The following is a 14,211-nucleotide window of genomic DNA, read 5'->3' on the forward strand; positions in this document are numbered from 1 at the left end:
CGTGGCCTACTTCTCTTTGGTGGTCTGCTGCTGTGTGTGTTTTTTTTTTTTCAGACTCCCCCCCTGCGTCTAATCATCTGCCACCATGCTTTCACTAGCTGCGGGGCTCGTTACGGTCTAACCGGCGTCAAACCCGGGACACGATCACCGCTCGTCGGCCCCGGTGCAGCCGCACAGTCCGGAGCCGCCTGCGGGGAAGACGGAGAGGATGCTGAGGCCTGCGCCGCGCTCAGCACACCCATCGCGCTCCCGGAGCTGTTAGGCTGGCTCGGGATATGGCCGCACCTCTGGACTGGGCGAGTCTGGGGGACCTGAGCTTGGTTTCGGAGCAGAAAGGCCGCGCAGCCTCCGCGGGGGACGCGGCGCCGCAGCTCCTCCTGGACGACGATCCTCATCCCGAGCTGCGCGACGCTAGCTTCCCCCCCGGGGGAACCGGCGCCTTCAGGTCCACCGAGGACCTGGTGAACGATTTCGACGAGAAACTGTCCGTGTGCTTCCGAGATGGGAGCGCTCAGATGGAGGGCAGCGCTGCTGTGAGAGAGATCCGAGAGGAGACGCTCCTGGAAAAAGACGAGTGAGTGTCCGCACTGCTGTTGTTGTTGTTGTTGTTGTCCTCGACGAGGGGACGTGGAGGCTCCACACACCACTACAAGAAATAAAACTAGTCCAACACATATCTGCAGAGGCTCGTTTAATCTCTAAAATCCCCTGTTTTATTTGTTTTTATTTATTTTTTTTTTTTAGTAAATCTTATTAAAGGACCACAATGATTTTACGCACCAGCCATCTTTTGTCAAACCATCAAAACCAGGATGTAGTTCAGCTTAAATCCTGAGTAATAACAGATCAAATGTAGATGTAGGGTTATAAATAGAAGCAGATTCATTCAACCTAACCTAACAGGTGTTGTAGTGTAAACAAATAGTTCAGTTTTTAACTCTGCAGTTATGTTGATGACATGTTTCAAGAAAAAAAAAACACCAACTATTTTCCCCTGTTCTCTGTTTTTATTCTCATAAATATAAATTTATTGAATTGTCTGTTGGCTTAGTCAACACAATAATAGGAAAACTGGCTGATGGAGAAAATTCTTATTATACAGGATCATCATTTACTTAGTAGGCTACTATATGTTTCAGTGTCAACAGACAGACAACATCAGCACTCTACTATCATCTTTAAAGTGTTTAGTTGACAAGCAGAGAGGGTGGAAGAGTGAAATCTCAGTAAATCCACATTTAAAAAAAAACCATCCAGTGATGAGGTGAGTCCATCAGGAGCTTTAAGTGAAGCCGCCTAATATCATCATCAGTGACATTTTTAACTTGATAAGCTCTTTTGGGGATTATACTTTCAACCTCTGCACCAAAACAGTTTAACCTGGTTGTGACGTTTGTGAAAGTATTTCTGTGGACTCATGCAGCCACTAGTCAGTACACAAGTGAATTATGTCAGAATAATTTGGGATTTTGTGCTGAAATATTGTTTGACAGGACTTTTCTTCTTCCATTTTTCTCCTGCAGGATCTGGACGGCTTTAACCACTAGCTATGGGAACGCGATGCCCGTAGATTGGAAACAGTCTCGAACCCGCTCCATCCACATCCCCACATTCAACGTGGAGGAGAAACCAGTAAGTGATTTCATCCGTCCCTCCCCCTGCCCCACTTTCCCTGCAGTTCGACCCCTCCTGCTTCCTCCCTCGCCAGAGCACTTCTGTGTTCATGTCACAAATCACAAATATTCATTGTGCCAGGGTTTAGCGCTTTGATTAAATTCCCTCCCCCTGTTTTGTTGCTGAATAGAGAAAGGCTGATGTCACGGCCGAACTGTCGGACGACGAGGAGCTGAGGGAGCAGCTGGACATGCACTCCATCATTGTCTCCTGCCTCGCTGAGGAGCCCCTTTTCACCGCAGAGCAGGTCACTGCACGTAAATATTCATTTGTAAAACAATCTCAGTGCTTCAAGCTTGTAAATGCAGAGCCGGAGCTTAGCGTGGCTGAAATCCCTCTGTGTCCCACAGAGATTTAATAGCTGATGTTCTCTGGGGTTTGATGCTCTGTGCAGGTTATCGAGGAGATAGAGGAGATGATGCAGGACTCTCCTGATGCCGAGGCACAGCACAACCCCTCTCAGTCAGACCTCTCGATGCTCTCACTGGACGTCCAGCGGTCGTCCAGCAGTCCAGGCTACGAGGACAGTGAGTGTCCACTGATGGAGACGAATAATCTGTATTGTATGAACTGTTCTCTTGGGATATCTTTAAATAACTCTGTTTGGTTTGTATGTGTGTGTTTATGCTCCAGGGGTGAGGACCCTGAGTGTTGCAGAGCTGAACGAACGACTGGAGGAGGTGGACACGAACATCCGGAGGTTCTCAGAGGAGCTGGTGCAGCAGCTGGCTCTCAGGGACGAGCTGGAGTTTGAGAAAGAGGTGAAGAACAGTTTCATCTCAGCGCTCATCGACGTCCAAAACCGGCAGAAGGAGCACCGGGAGCTGCTGAAGAAGAAGAAGAAGCTTAAGGCGGGAGCAGGAACGTCGCAGGGCCACACAGAGAAGATACTCGGTTCAGTCAGTACTTTATTCTTACAGCCACATTTTAAGGAAATGTTTCAATCCTGTTCACACAGGTTTCTCTTTATTCATAAAGAGATGGGATCTTCACGTCTTTTTTGTCTGTATCTCACTGCTTGCTGCGTTTCTTGCAGACTTTTTTCTGCGTACTTTAACTGTCTTCTTATGCTTCTTTCGCTGTGCTTTCTTCCTCTTCAGCGCTTCAGCATGGAGGGACTCTCATCTGTCATTCAGAACAGCTTCCGGCAAACTTTTGGGAGTGGGTGCAGTGAAAAACAGGTTACTTTCTCAGCTGCTGAGCTTTTTCTTTCTGTTTTCTGCACTGGTGATATTCACTTTGATATGAACACATTCCCATGATCTCATCCCACTTTCTCTTTAATATACTGCTGCTGACCACAGCTGGTACTGTACGCAGCTTCTTCCCATAACATGCCTTGTCATGTTATGGGAAGAAGCTGCATTAGGTGTTCTGTCCTTGATATCTGACGTCTCCCTCTTTGTCTTTGTCACTGTTTCCTGTACAGTATTTGACCACTGTCATCCCTTTTGAGAAAAAAGGACACCCTCCTTCCATTGAGGACCTTCAGGTCTTGACCAAAAGTATGTTTTTCCCATCTGCAGCAAGATCTTCCAGCTTTGTAATGATTGATATCTCATCCCTGACTGATCAATTTATTTCTGTGTATTGTTTTTCAGTTCTACATGCTATGAGAGATGACAGTGACAAGGTGCCCAGTCTCTTAACAGACTATATTCTCAAAGGTGAGCTTTTAGTAGCATGGTACAGTATGTTGTGTACTGTAGTATTTCTTTCTATTTACTACAGAGCATCTATACTTAACATTTAATCATAAATATTTATTTATATTTATGTAAATAGCATTTCAGCTCAATATGAAATACTAGGGGGAAAAATTCACCTAACAGAGACTTGAACCCTGCTTGATATTTATAGTAGGCTGTCCACCAACCTCATCTCTATGAACATGTCACTGAGCGCTGATGTGCTGTGTTCAAGTATCCAAAGTTATGCGTAGTTTTTGCTCTGTAATTGAACTTGTCATCAAAGACACCTTCTTGTAACTGTATTACAGAGCACCAGCAACAGAAAACATAGATATCAAACAGACCATTGTAGCCATTAATATAAAATACAGTAAATGGGATGTATATATGCAACGGCCCACATGCTCTTCTAGTGTCTCCTGCCAACAGCTTTATCTTTTCTGTGTTCTGTCTTTTATTTGCTTCTGTTTTCATTCTTTCATGTTTTCTTTCTTGCGCTGCTTAATGTATCGCTGCCTTACACTCGCTAGCTCTGGTGTGAGCAGTTGGACCGAGAGGTTTGTGACACATTCACTCGTGATGTGCACTGTTGTGGTGTTGTCACTCACAATGGGAGAGCGCCCCCTCTCTTGCACTGAACTGTAGCACAGTTTGACCCCGACGTTGCCCCTTTTTTTTATTTTTCCCCTCCCCCACGATGACTGCCTGATGCATGGTTGATCTCTGTTAGACTCACTGCCTCAGTTAGCATTGAACACACTGTTTAATGGGTAGTAGTCATTAAGTGCTGTATTTACTCTGTAGTATTTATTCTTCAAATCAGCTGACCAGCATAGGATAAGTTTGTTGGTATCAGTGTGTTTTCATTTGAGCAGTTTGGAACTTTAGATTTTTCCTTTTGTTTTTCCTCCTGTTTGTCTTTGTCTCAGAGTTTTGAAGCTTCATCTCAAATCTCTGCTAATATTCATCTCTGTTTATTACAGTGCTTTGCCCGTCATAGACCAGAGGGATGGTGCTAAGCCTCTGCAGAGGCGTCACATAGCTAACCATGGCAACATGATCAAGAGGACTTGCTGTTTTTACTTTTTGTTGTTGTTGTTTTTGCAGACATGAAGCACACTTAATTTATTCCTGCATGTTTTTACCTCACGTCTCTTTTTGTTCTTCATTTAGTTTAATTTATTTTGTGTTGGGTGTTTTTGTGATTTTTGCAGACCTCATTAGCTCACGTGAACTTCAACTTGTTCCCTGTTTTTAATTTTGTTGCACTGCGGAAAAATATTTAAAAATGATAAAATATATTAATAATATACCCAGATATATAGAAAATGCTGAAATATGATGCATTTATCTAAAGTGCTTATTATCTATTCAGCAATGAACAAATGCACAAAGCATGCTGAACATAGACAGTAAATTAAACAAACAACACTAGAACCAAAATTAAAGAGACAGAAATAATATGACACTGTTCATTGATCAACAGGAAGGAAATTAAGTATTCCCGTGGCACCCAAAACAGATCAAGGAGTCAGAAAGAAGATAGAATATATGTAACAATAACAAATATAGGTATTATTAGTTACCTTAAACCAGTGTGCATAGTCATAATGTATGTGCTAAACCATCATATCAGTTTAACACAGCCTTCCACGCAGCTGCAGACAAACTGGGTTGTTTGCTCTCAGCAGTGCACCACATACTGTCCATCATCACTGTTATTCTGGAAGATGAAGCGCTGATGGTGAGGGTGATAGGTAGACTGGACTGACATGAACTAATTAACTAACTAACTATGCATTTGAGTGAAAACTGAATCGTGACCCATGCACTGTCTGTAATTTTGTGATGCTGGCTCGAGCTCTGATGCCGAGCCTCGAATGTCAACATGCCTGCTGTGCACAGGGCAGCGTGCACCGCGACTGGGTATTGTTAATCTCTATGTATTTACGTGCTGCCTTTGCCTTTCTCTAAACTTTTGTACATTATAAAATCTTATTTTCAATAAATGTCATATTACTGTATTACCTCATGAACCTGCTTCATTGTTCATTTACTCTCTCTCTCTTTACACCTTACTATTCCAAAAAGAGACATGTTGCTATGTATCCATTATCTCAATATCTGCTTTTACTTGTTAAGATTTGCAGGTAAATAATCACTTTTCTGATTGCTGGCACAGGTCTTTGAAACCAGTGAGGACTGAACTTGCAAATAAAAAAAATAAAAAAAAACTAACAATATTAATTTCCCAATAGTATTTCTTCATTACGTAACTTTGCCACGTGTCATCACATCCTCCTCCAGCTCACTGAGGAGATCCAGATGTAGGAGCCTCAAAAACACAATAGAACCTTTTAAAAAAATCTACTGTTCAGTTATTAAGAAATAATCACTTGGAAAACTTTCAGTGTTAGAAACACTTGCAGACATTCGATAAAAATGTTAATTTTCCAAATTCACTTTATTTAAAAAAAAAAAATCTGACACAACACTCACAGTCGGATACAGCCCTCTTGTAATTTATTGGTAAGCTACAAGCACATGGGACCAGAGTCATGCCTGTCTGAACACGGCTGAAAAACATCTGTAAAACATTTATTGGCTCTGAGATGAGATTTCCTTATTCAGCTCTGAGCTGCCACTGTGGGTGTGAATAACACAGCAGCAAGCACTCAGAGCTGTGAGGAGCCTTTTGTGGTGCTGTCGGACCAAAACACTCTCTTTATGGTGGATTTAAGTGTTTAAGTGTAGTATTATGGACACTAGAGCTGTTTGGTTGATGTTTTGTCTTCTCCTGCTGGCTCAATGCACACTCCAGCAAACCACCCCAGAGAACAAAAATGGAACACAAGGTAGGAAATGTCATTAACTTTACACTGGAAATAATCTTTTCCCCTCAAATTATTATTATTAGCATTTTTAAAGCATGATGCATGATGCTTTTGCATGTTTTTGCTCTTATAGACTCTGAGAGCAGCATCACAATAGAGGAGCTGAAGAAACAGATTGATCACATTGTTCAGGAGCTGACTTTGTTGAAAGAGCGCCAAGCTTTACAAACAGGTATTGTTTGTATGAACATATTGCCCCACAAATACCGAACAGGCAGTTAAATTTTAATGCATAATGAGATGCACAGTTGTAACTTCATAGCTTCTCAAGCATATGGGAGAGTTAAGATGGAGAGGCAAACAGTATTTTACTAATGTTGTAAAGCAAGACATTGACAACACAGACTCATTAGCAGCACCATCACATTATTTTCCCCTCTAGTTTGTCTGCGAGGCACAAAAATCCTTGGGAAGTGTTTCCTGGCTGACCCAGTGAAGAAGACATTTCACGCAGCCTTTGATGACTGCACAGCCAAAGGAGGCAGCCTAAGCACCCCTCTGACAGGAGATGAGAACTACCAGCTCTACAGCTACGTCCGCCAGAGTATCGACCCCGAGGAGCAGATCTGGCTGGGCATCAACGATATGGTGACTGACGGCCAGTGGGTGGACCAATCAGGGTCCAGTTTGCGCTTCAAAAACTGGGAGACTGAGATCACCCTGCAGCCGGATGGAGGGAGGAGACAGAACTGCGCCATCCTTTCCACTACAGCCAACGGCAAGTGGTTTGATGAGAGCTGCCGAGCTGAAAAGGCCTCGGTGTGTGAGTTCAACATCATCTGAGAGCTGCTCTGTGACATTAACATCACTCAAATGTAAATGGACACTCGTATGAACATTATGTGCCGCTTGCTGGTAAGAACTGAAACATATAACACACTGAAAGATAATGTGCTGCATCTTTCTTTGGCTCATGTTTTCTTGTCCAAGCCATTCAGACATTGATGGACTTCACACAGAGGTCTGGAAGTGTGTCAGTGTATAAGCTACAGTCACTGGGAGATTATATTTTATATACATTCAATAAACTTGTGTTTTCAAACACAAAAATAACACAATATACACTGCTCTACAATTTGAAGGAACATTTTTTAATCAGAGTTTAGCATCATGTCAGTTAAGCTAATGGGATATTAATGTGGTCATTTAAATAGCAGAGGAGGCTGTTAATCAGTTTCAGCTGCTTTGGCGGTAATGAAATTAACAACAGGTGAACTAGAGGTGCAACAATGAGACGACCCGCAAAACAGGAATGGTTTTACAGGTGGAGGCCACTAACTATTTTTTCACCTAATCTTTATTGTTGTTTTTGTTCCACTAGTTTTGCATTTGGTTAGGATCAGTGTCTCTACTGGTAGCATGAGTTGATACCTGGACTATACAGAGGTTGAACAGACAGTCCAACTCCTCCAGGATGTCACATCAGTATGTGCCTTTGTCAGAAGGTTTGCTGTGTCTCCCTGCAAAGTCTCTGCACAGAGAAGATTCCAGGAGACAAGCAGTTACTTTAGGAGAGCTGGACAGGGTTAGAAGGGCCTAAGAAGGTCTTTAACCCATCAACAAGACCAGTATCTGCTCCTTTGTCCAAGAAGGAACATGATGAGTACCGTCATAGTGTCTACAAAATGAATGAACGTCTCAAACAAACAAAAACAGACTTCATGAGGGTGGCCTGAAGGCCAGACGTCCTCTTGTGGGTCCTGTGCACACTGCCCAGAGTTTGATTGGCATTTGCCGTAGAACACTAGAATTGGCAGGTCTGCCACAGGGCCCCTATGCTTATCACAGATGAGAGCAGATTCACCCTGAACCTGAGACAGACATGAAAGGTCTGGAGAAGCCGTGGAGAACGTTATGCTGCCTGTTACATCGTTTAACATGACCGGTTTGGTGGTGGGTCAGTGATGGTCTGGGGTCTCATATCCATGGTGGGATGCACAGACCTCTACATGCTATACAACAGCATCCTTAAATCCACTGTCAGACCCTACACCGGTACAGTGGGTCCTGCGTTGCTCCTGATGAAAACATTACCGGCCTCATGTGCTGAGAGTATGGTGGCAGTTCTTGGAGGAAGAAGGAATTTATACCAAGCCAAAGCCAATAGACCAGATTGCACCTCAGACTGTCAGGGAGCTCAGTGATGCATTAAAGCAGATCGGGGAGGAGAAACCCCTGGGCATCAACCGTCATCCCATTCTAAGCATGTCCCAACACTGTCAGGTATGCATACAACCACGTGAGAGCCATACAAATATACACTTATACATACTTTCATTCCTAACACACCTAACTCAGTGTATATTAGTATAAATATCCAGCATGATGTTTTTCCCAATTGAAATCTGATGTCTTTTCAAAGTGTTCCTCAAATTTTTTTTGTAGTGTATATTCAGCAAGGTAAACACCACTGGGTGGCTTGTCTTTGTCAGGCTGGGTTGTTTTTTTTTTGTTAGTGCTATCCAATACAATAATGTTTTTCTACTGTGTAGCACAAATCACCAGTGCTCTTTCTGTGGAACCTTCTTAATTTCTACTTCTGACTGTCAAATTATGCTGCTTATATTTCATCGCATTAATAAAAAACATATCTGCTCAAAAATTTGTCATAAATCTTTGGCCCCCTCAGAAAAGGCTTTAAATGTGTATTAAAGTCTTCTAAAGTCTCCAGAAACGTTTTCACATGCTGTGCTTTTATTTTAAGTTCATCTCAAACAATTAACAACCTAATAGGTTTACAAAACTGAAAACACTTGAGCTTGAGTGTAACCTACAACATGCTGAACTGTATTAACAACAGTGTTTTCTGCTAAGCACATTTATGTGGTGATGATATCTAAAAGTCTCCATGGCAAAGACAACACAGCACAATAATAAATAAAAAGAGAAAACTCCATGGACAAACCCTGCTGTTGCAATCCTCTGCAACACAGGCCTCTTCTGATGATGCTATAAAAACGCAATGTTTGGCAGCAGCAGTGGACTCATTCAGTTCAGTGGTTTGGTGAGAAAAATGAAAAACTCAGCATTTGACCAGCACACAGGTTAGTTCCTGTACAAAGATCCATGAACGGTAAAAAAGCACATACACAAAAACAACAGCAAAATGGAAAGATGACAAATATAAAAATATTAGAGCCCTTTAGAGCGATAAAAACAAAACCTAGTATAAAAGTATGTAATGAATTGTTTCAAAAGAAATGAGTCTTATGTCACAGATAAATGTTAGGTAGGTTTAAAATGGGTCATTACACAGATGTTAGGGAATACATATCTCTGGTGAAGCAAGTGAAACACAAAACAATCTTCTCCCCAGTTCCCTCCCACTGGCTCCAGCCTTGTTCCCAGATTTGAAGAACGCTCCCTTTGGTTTGAAGTGTAGGTAAATCTCGTTGTCCACTGGGGGCTGGCTAAAAGGTCTGTCGGGACTAGTGAGTGCAGTCTGTCAGCACCAGTGTTTTTAGAAATCTGTGGTCTCTGGAAGTCTCTGTGTCCATTGACGGAGCTGTTTGCATCCAACTGTGTCTAAATGAATTCTGTTCGGCCCAACCCTTTGGTTTTATCTTTATAAAATTTGCTGAACTTAACTCAACGTGATTGAACCATCTGTACCATTCAGTCGACGTACGCAATGCTACTGAAAATGCTTATATATATGTATATATGTATGTACATCTATCCTTTGCTTTTTCATGGTGAATATGTTAAACTCATCACTAACACGCAACTTTTTCCAGTAGGTGTGAATAGACCAGTGTATCATCAATTTTGGTGTACACATGGTACTCATCTGCATTTGTCGTAGAAAGGTCGCTGTGTCCTGGCAGGACGTAGGTGCTATAATTAGCATGGTTTGCAGGTGTCTGATGATTACGATTTTTCTTCTTCCTGTTCGGCGGGAGAGACGCGAGAATGAGAGTTTGAGGGTAATATAAAGCATCTAGTCATCAAGTTAATACTGCAGAGGTATAAGATTATTAGAGACTGAGGTGGAATTAAGTACTGTAAGAAGTAGTGAAGACAATACAAAGTTGCACCTCCTTGTTTCTGAGATTAAAAAGTATAGAAAATAATCTTCATAAAACATAAAATGTAAAGCAGAAGCACTCACCGTATCACCACACAGGCCACTAACAGCCCAATGACCACAATTGCCAAGAAAGAGGTCACCACAGTCAGGTTGATAATCAACATGCCTAAATGAGAAACAACAGATACACTTCTTTATTAATATATCTGTCACACATAAACTGAACTGTGCAGTCTCATTAAGTTTACTAACTTGGTTGTCTGCTGTTTGGTGCTGAGTTTTTTGGGGAATCTTTCATGACCTGGACCTCTGCTTCTTCTGTAAATTATTTTAAGAGATTTGAGAGTGAATCAAGACCTTAAAGATGCAGAACAATACAATAAAATAAAATAGTCAATAAATAAATCTCTGTGGTCTCGATGCTGCATATGTCATTTGATCCTGTGTAAATGTAAAATATTAATTACATAATTTACATTTCAGCTAAACCAATTTCACTCTAATTACATGTAATGTTCATTGTCTGTTGCTTAAATTACTCAGATATGTTAAATAAACAAACTAGTTTAGTGCCAAATGCACAGCTGGAAACAAAATAAAATGCAGATTATGTACAAACCTGGCCATATGGTTGAAGTAGACACTTTAAAGTTTAAGGAAAGTCCTTTTTCACTCATCCTACAGTTCCTCAACTTCAGAGAGACGTTTCCCGAAATCTCATATGGTTGGTGGTCTGTTAAACTCAGAATTTCAGTCTTTTCACCTTGGTACACAACTTCTGCTTTCTTTCTCTGACATTGTGGCTCTGTGAGCTTTAGGAATTGAACTGAGATCTTGTGTTTGTCTGAGACCTGAAAGTGCCACTCCATCTCATCATCATCAGGAAAACTGTCTGGGTAGTTTGGAGAGAGAAGCTCGGAGGACGAGATCCCCTTTGGGAATGTCAGGGTAATTTTAGCAAAGTCTAGGAGAGAAAAAAGTAAAAGCAACTGTCAAATAAATAACTTTCCCTCCCATTTAAATAATAACTTAATAATCAAGCTCCGTCATATCTTTAAGACCTCATAGTTCCATATTTTCCCAGCAAGACACTTTGTTCTCAGAGTGCAGGTCTACTTGTTGTTCCTAGAGTTTCCAAATGTAGAATAAGAGGCAGAGCCTTTAGCTATCAAGCCCCTCTCTGTGGAACCAGCTCCCAGTTTAGGCTCGGGAGGCAGACACCCTCTCTACAGATTGCTGGCCACCCTGAGTCTGGTTCTGCTGGACGTTTCTTCCTCTAAAGAGAGTTTTTCCTCTCCACTGTCGCCTACTACTGCTGAAGTGGGATTGTTGGGTTTTCTATAGAATTCTTTATACAGTTAAATTTTGTAAGGTCTTAAACCATCAACACTGTACCTTCAGATGACATCTGTAGTGATTTGACTCTATACAAAAAAGTTTAATCTAATTTAATTGAATAAAGATTTTAAGTAACTCACACTTGATGTATCTCCGACAGACACGTCAAACTGACCATTTTGCAGCTTCTGTCCTGCTGGGACTTCCAGAGAAAAGCTGCCATGATTCAATATCTGAGCATTACTGATAAGTCCCCCTCTGCAGAATTTCCCTATGGTCACGCTCCCTGTCGTATGCGGGACCTGCAGGGTGTAGGTGTGACTGTCTGGACATATCTCAGATGGATGGATCTGTCTCAGACCTGTTTTGGTGAAATCTATTTTCACTGATGTCAGCGCTGAGGCCTTCAGGTTCCAGGTGAATGTGCGTTTAAAATCCAGTAAAGGGAGATAGCTGGAGTCAGTCTGGATGATGTGGCCATTACACCACGTTGTGGTGCAATCTGACAAGAGAAAGTGAGTTTTACACTCATACTGTGTAAGACAATTGGATTGTTTTATAAGATTATTAATATAATTATAACAGTATCATTAATTTCACTCAAAGTGACTCAAAGGAACTCTTACCTATGTTTTGCACAATTTCCACTTTGAACACATCTTGAGGTCTGGAGCAGTCGAACAGTAATGAGACAGACGTGGTGTCTTTTAGCAGTAGAGATTGACCACATTGCCTTGAGCCTACTGGTCCTGTGCACACTCTGCATCCTCTGACTTGGGTATTGCTGATGTGGATGGTGGAGGCTTTATTAAGGGTGATGGTCAGTTTCTGGGCCCCTGAAAAAACAAAAGGAACACAGAGCTTCAGAAAAAGTAAATAAAACACCAGATGTTGTTTTATTCAAACAGCCATGTCTACACACACACACATTCACACACACACACACACACACACACACACACACACACAGTTGAGGTTGAGGTCAGGAAGTTGAGTCATAGACTTTGAATTCAATTCAATTCAATTTTATTTGTATAGCGCTTTTTACATGAACAAGTTTTTCAACAAGTGGTGCAACTGAAAATCAAAATGTGAAACTTAGCTTGGCTTTACTCTCTCCATGACTTTTATGACTAACTGAACCTGATCTGAGCAAACAGGTTTTGACACACACACACACACACACACACACACACACACACACACACACACACACACACACACACACACACACACACACACACACACACACACTACAAAACCTAATGTGCATCTTGAAACTCATATAGTTTCTGGGAAGTAACTAAATTCATTATGTAAACAAGTACAGTACAGGACTTGAGCCAATGTACTTAAGGAGTTGAATTCACAAACTTTGCAGTACTATATAATGTAATTAGAAATGAGCCCCATCTTTAACAGCTGGAACCTAAAAATAATAGACATGTTGTTGCATCAATACTCAGTAATATAATAAACCTTAATCTGCATACTTATTCCTAATGCTTTTTATTCACATCACCTAAGTAATACATAAAATTAACAGAATTCTCCTTTAAACTGTGTATTTCTAGACACTTTTAGAGCCTTAACAACACAGGATTTAGTACATAAGCTTATTGGGGAGAGGAATTTATTTCTTATTTTATTATATTAAAATATCAGATTTAATTGTATAGAAAAATACATCATGGTTTTTAGATGTTTTCCACTTTTTATTTATTTATCAATCTACAATTATGAAAAAAGGTGTTGTGTTAAGCCAATAACCAAACTGTAAAACAGTATATAGATCAGTATATTAAATCAACGTTTGGCATTTCCTACACAATAGTAGCCTACATTACTTGTTTCAACAGTCACATGTAACAAGATCTTGTCACACTCCCTGTGTTCAAACATCGATGACCACTGACAGGATTATTACTCTTTAAACTGTAATAAATAACTACAGTTGTCCTGCCCACACTTTTTCCATCATTTGAGATATAATCAGCCGCCATTCAAACTGCACATCCACCTGCTCACCTTTCACAAATGTAGTTTAGTCTGTCTTAAGGTTATAAAACTTGAATTTACCTGATACAGTGAAGACGAGGAATAACAGAGTCTGCAGAGAGACTCTGGCTGTTGAAATTGACATGTTGTCCTTTTATGCAGTGCTGTAATTTTGCCCCTGGATAAAATCAGTTGAGGACTTCTTATTGTCTCCTGTCCACAGCTCAGATCTTTATGTGAATTTCACTTTTGTTTCAACTTGATATTGCAGCAACGTCTCCCTGTACCTGCATGCGTTAACTTCAGGTATGAAGGCGTGGGCATTTTATTTGGTTCCTATAGCTTGATAATGCCTTAGGGTGCATTCCTCAACAGTAGGGCATATAAATCTTTTTGGTTTTGTTTTCCCTGTCATACTGACAAGAATCAAAACAAAGATTTTGTTATCTTAAATCTTGTCTTTTCACCACTTGACATGAAACAATCTGAAGCTGAAGTGAATGGCACCAGAAAAAAACCAACGTACTTAATAACATGTGTCCCTCTGCTTCTCACCAATTTAACTAAAGGCAGGTTGTATGTACTG

General features: G+C 41.1%; 3 protein-coding genes across 4 annotated transcripts; 2 read left to right on the forward strand and 1 right to left on the reverse strand.

The window, feature by feature from the left end:
• Window positions 1-245: 245 nt before the first annotated feature.
• On the forward strand, window positions 246-5,397 carry fez2 (fasciculation and elongation protein zeta 2). Of its 2 annotated transcripts, XM_026369908.2 has the most exons (9): window positions 246-574; window positions 1,524-1,632; window positions 1,805-1,921; window positions 2,069-2,201; window positions 2,308-2,573; window positions 2,775-2,855; window positions 3,104-3,179; window positions 3,276-3,341; window positions 4,349-5,397. In XM_026369908.2, the coding sequence occupies exons 1-9, from the start codon at window positions 276-278 to the stop codon at window positions 4,363-4,365; spliced, it is 1,164 nt and encodes a 387-aa protein (XP_026225693.1). In that variant the 5' UTR covers window positions 246-275; the 3' UTR covers window positions 4,366-5,397. The 2 variants fall into 2 exon arrangements, with proteins under 2 accessions (XP_026225693.1, XP_026225694.1); XM_026369909.2 differs by lacking the exon at window positions 2,775-2,855.
• A 487-nt stretch (window positions 5,398-5,884) lies between these two features.
• Window positions 5,885-9,974, forward strand: clec3ba (C-type lectin domain family 3, member Ba). The gene is made up of 3 exons (XM_026371922.1): window positions 5,885-6,220; window positions 6,333-6,431; window positions 6,642-9,974. Exons 1-3 carry the CDS (start codon window positions 6,124-6,126, stop codon window positions 7,040-7,042), a joined length of 597 nt encoding a protein of 198 aa, XP_026227707.1. The 5' UTR covers window positions 5,885-6,123; the 3' UTR covers window positions 7,043-9,974.
• Window position 9,975: 1 nt separating this feature from the next.
• Window positions 9,976-13,847, reverse strand: LOC113169455 (CUB domain-containing protein 1-like). Its single transcript, XM_026370855.1, has 6 exons — window positions 13,707-13,847; window positions 12,254-12,463; window positions 11,770-12,129; window positions 11,053-11,253; window positions 10,371-10,455; window positions 9,976-10,147 (listed from the first exon to the last, which is right to left on the reverse strand). Exons 1-6 carry the CDS (start codon window positions 13,768-13,770, stop codon window positions 9,976-9,978), a joined length of 1,092 nt encoding a protein of 363 aa, XP_026226640.1. The 5' UTR covers window positions 13,771-13,847.
• Between the last annotated feature and the right edge of the window lie 364 nt (window positions 13,848-14,211).

Source organism: Anabas testudineus, chromosome 16 (assembly GCF_900324465.2).
Source record: "Anabas testudineus chromosome 16, fAnaTes1.2, whole genome shotgun sequence".
NCBI classification, from domain to species: Eukaryota; Metazoa; Chordata; class Actinopteri; order Anabantiformes; family Anabantidae; genus Anabas; species Anabas testudineus.

What these genes read in the sequence shown, in the direction of transcription:
- fez2 (XM_026369908.2), top strand. Translation starts at nt 276, where the DNA reads ATGGCCGCACCTCTGGACTGGGCGAGTCTGGGGGACCTGAGCTTGGTT. An exon ending in ACGCTCCTGGAAAAAGACGA is followed by an intron (nt 575 to 1,523) that starts GTGAGTGTCCGC and finishes TTTCTCCTGCAG; the next exon opens with GATCTGGACGGCTTTAACCA. An exon ending in CAGAGAAGATACTCGGTTCA is followed by an intron (nt 2,574 to 2,774) that starts GTCAGTACTTTA and finishes CTTCCTCTTCAG; the next exon opens with CGCTTCAGCATGGAGGGACT.
- clec3ba (XM_026371922.1), top strand. Translation starts at nt 6,124, where the DNA reads ATGGACACTAGAGCTGTTTGGTTGATGTTTTGTCTTCTCCTGCTGGCT. An exon ending in GAACAAAAATGGAACACAAG is followed by an intron (nt 6,221 to 6,332) that starts GTAGGAAATGTC and finishes TTGCTCTTATAG; the next exon opens with ACTCTGAGAGCAGCATCACA. An exon ending in GCGCCAAGCTTTACAAACAG is followed by an intron (nt 6,432 to 6,641) that starts GTATTGTTTGTA and finishes TTTCCCCTCTAG; the next exon opens with TTTGTCTGCGAGGCACAAAA.
- LOC113169455 (XM_026370855.1), bottom strand. Translation starts at nt 13,770, where the DNA reads ATGTCAATTTCAACAGCCAGAGTCTCTCTGCAGACTCTGTTATTCCTC. An exon ending in CCTCGTCTTCACTGTATCAG is followed by an intron (nt 12,464 to 13,706) that starts GTAAATTCAAGT and finishes TTGTTTTTTCAG; the next exon opens with GGGCCCAGAAACTGACCATC. An exon ending in GGAAATTGTGCAAAACATAG is followed by an intron (nt 12,130 to 12,253) that starts GTAAGAGTTCCT and finishes TTCTCTTGTCAG; the next exon opens with ATTGCACCACAACGTGGTGT.